Below are 3,028 nucleotides of genomic sequence, written 5' to 3'. Positions count from 1 at the left end.
TAATTTTTATTTTTTTTTTTTTTTTTTTTTTTTCTTTTTTAATTTTTTTAATTATTTTACATATTTTTTTTTTTTTTTTTTTTATAATTTTTATTTTTATTTTTATATTATAATTTTTTTTTTTTTTTTTTTTTTTTTTTTTTTTTTTTTTCATAAATATAAAATTTTTTAATTGTTAATTGGCCTAAAAAAAATAAAAATTATAAATATAAAAAAGAAGACAACTATGTACGTGATATATAAAATAAATAATGTCTCCCTAAGACAATTATCACAATATGAAAGAAAAAAAAAAATAACAAAATAAAATAAAATAAAATAATACATATATATATATATATATTTATTTATATTTATATTTATTTATTTATTTATTTATTTCTTATATATGTTGCATATGTGAACAATATAATCCATTTTGGTAATCATAAAATAAAATTTAAATATATTTATATATTCATCATATAGTCATATATGCATAGATATGAACAAATTTTAAGTTATGTATTTTATTTTTTTCCTCCTGATGATACATTAAATTTGAAAAAGATAATATCTCCATCTTCAACTACATAATCTTTACCTTTTTGTAAATATTTTCCATTTGCTTTAACTTCTCCTTCGGATTTATATTCAACAAGATCTGTATATTTATAAACCTCTGCACATATGAAACCTTTTTCAAAATCGGTATGAATAACACCTGCTGCTTGTGGTGCTTTTGTTCCTTTTCTGATGGTCCAACATTTAACTTCATCATGACCACATGTAAAAAAATGTATTAAATTAATTTCATAATATCCTGTTTTAATAATTTTATTTAGCATACTTTGTTTAATATTATTGGTTTGAAAATATTGCTTTTTCTCTTCTTCATCCATAGAAAGTATTTTTTGTTCAACTTCAGCTGAATATGGTATAATGGTACCTTTATTTTTTTCTTGTACCCAATTATAAATTTTCGCTAGATATTTATTTTTTTGTCTTATAAAATCAGCTTCACTCATATTAACAAGATAAACAACTGGTTTGGCAGTTAAAAAATTATATTCATTTAGAACTTCTATTTCATTACTTTTCCATGTACCATCTTTTATCCATTTATGTTCTTTTAAATAATTTAAAACGGATGTCAAAACATCATGTTCATTTTGTTTTACTTTATCTTTTTTATTCCTATTTAACACTTTTGTTACTTCTTCTAAATTCTTCTCACAATGAGATATATCTTTATATATTAATTCTGAATTTATTATTTCTAAATCACGAACTGGGTTAATATTACCTTCTGTGTGAATAATATCCTCATTTTCAAAAGCTCGAACAACATGATATATACCATCGACAGCTGCGATGTTTGATAAAAAATTATTTCCTAAACCTTCTCCTAAATGTGCGTTCTTTACTAATCCAGCAATATCAAAAATAGATAAATATGCATGCACATTGCTTTTTGGATTAAAATGCTTAACCAACCATTCAAACCTTTCATCTTCTACCGTAACCTTGGCTTCGTGTGGATCGATTGTACAAAAGGGATAATTCTCAGCAGGGATATTCAATTTCGTTAACACATTGAAAGTTGTTGACTTTCCTAATAAGGACAAAAAAAAAAATTAAAAAAAATCAAAAAATCAAAAAATCAAAAAATCAAAAAATTAAAAAATCAAAATAATATTTTCATTTAATAGGTATATATTTAATATTTTATTTTTTTGTACTTACCCACATTGGGTAAACCAACCAAACCCATTTTCAACGTATTCTTAGGTCTAAAGATAAAAAAAAAAATTCCATTTTATGTAATATGAGTATCTATATATTAAAATCATATGGGAGCAATTAAAACACCACAAACGTGTACATGGGTAGATAATATATATATATATATATATATATATATATATTTATATTATATATTTATTTATTAAATATTTATATTTTTTATTATTATTCTCTTAATATTTTATTTTCCTTTACCTTCCTAAGAGTAACTTTGGGGGCTCTTCCTCCTTTTTTTTTGGAGCCATTCTTTATATACAACTTAAAAATATTATATTCACAAAAAAAAAATTTAAATAAATAAATATTAATATATATATATATATATATATAATATATTTATTAGGATGTATAATAATAATAATGATACAATTTTTTAGGAATTAAAAAATATTATTATAACAATTTTCTTTTCGTATTATTTATAAATATTCCTTTTATTTTTATTATAATTTTTTTTTTCTCAGCTTAAAAAAAAAATAAAATAAATAAGATATATTTGCTAGTTTATAAATGTAGGTTCAGTTTTTCCAAACAAATAAAGAAAAGAAATTTCTTTACAATTGTGATAATAAAAATAGAATTAGAAGAATGGGAATTAATTAAATAATATTTTTTTTTTATGTATCTTTATATAATATATATATATATATATATATATATATATATATAGATATACATATAAATTATATATATACAATATAATATATATTTTTATTATATAATGTATAATTAATTATATATATATATATTTTAATAGATATATATACATATTTTTTATTATACAAATTGAAGGACGACATATTTTTATATATAAAATATATGCCTATTTATTAAATATTTAATAAATATTACATGTTCTCAAAAAGATATATTTTACCCACCCTTCATTTTATTTTGTTTTATTTTATACATGTACAATTTTTAAAAATATAATTAATATTTATCAAAAGAAAAAGAAAAATCAAATTTTCTTTCTTTCTTTCGTTTTTTTTTTATTATTCTTTTTTTTTTTGTTTTTAAGTGAAATATCTAATTTGTTTATTTTCATATGATAATTTGTTTTTCTCGTTCTTTTTTATATTATATGTAATAATCCAACCACATTCAAAATAAAGATTTTTTTTTTTTTTTTTTTTTTTTTTTTTTTTTTTTTTAAAAAAAAATAATTAATAATTAAATTTTTTTTTTTTTAAATTAAAAAAAAAAAAAAAAAAAAAAAAATTAAAAATAAAAATAAAAATTT

The 3,028-nt window shown here is 18.2% G+C and overlaps 1 protein-coding gene across 1 annotated transcript; it reads right to left on the bottom strand.

Moving 5' to 3' along the window:
• Positions 1-509: 509 nt before the first annotated feature.
• On the bottom strand, positions 510-2,030 carry PRSY57_0719600 (GTP-binding protein, putative; the record flags this gene model as incomplete). Its single annotated transcript, XM_012906850.2, has 3 exons — positions 510-1,594; positions 1,726-1,772; positions 1,981-2,030. The coding sequence occupies 3 exons, from the start codon at positions 2,028-2,030 to the stop codon at positions 510-512; spliced, it is 1,182 nt and encodes a 393-aa protein (XP_012762304.2).
• Positions 2,031-3,028: the final 998 nt, after the last annotated feature.

Source organism: Plasmodium reichenowi, chromosome 7, assembly GCF_001601855.1.
Source record: "Plasmodium reichenowi strain SY57 chromosome 7, whole genome shotgun sequence".
Lineage (NCBI taxonomy): Eukaryota > Apicomplexa > Aconoidasida > Haemosporida > Plasmodiidae > Plasmodium > Plasmodium reichenowi.
Note: the sequence above shows the minus strand (reverse complement) of the source record. Positions and strands in the feature narration are given on the sequence as shown.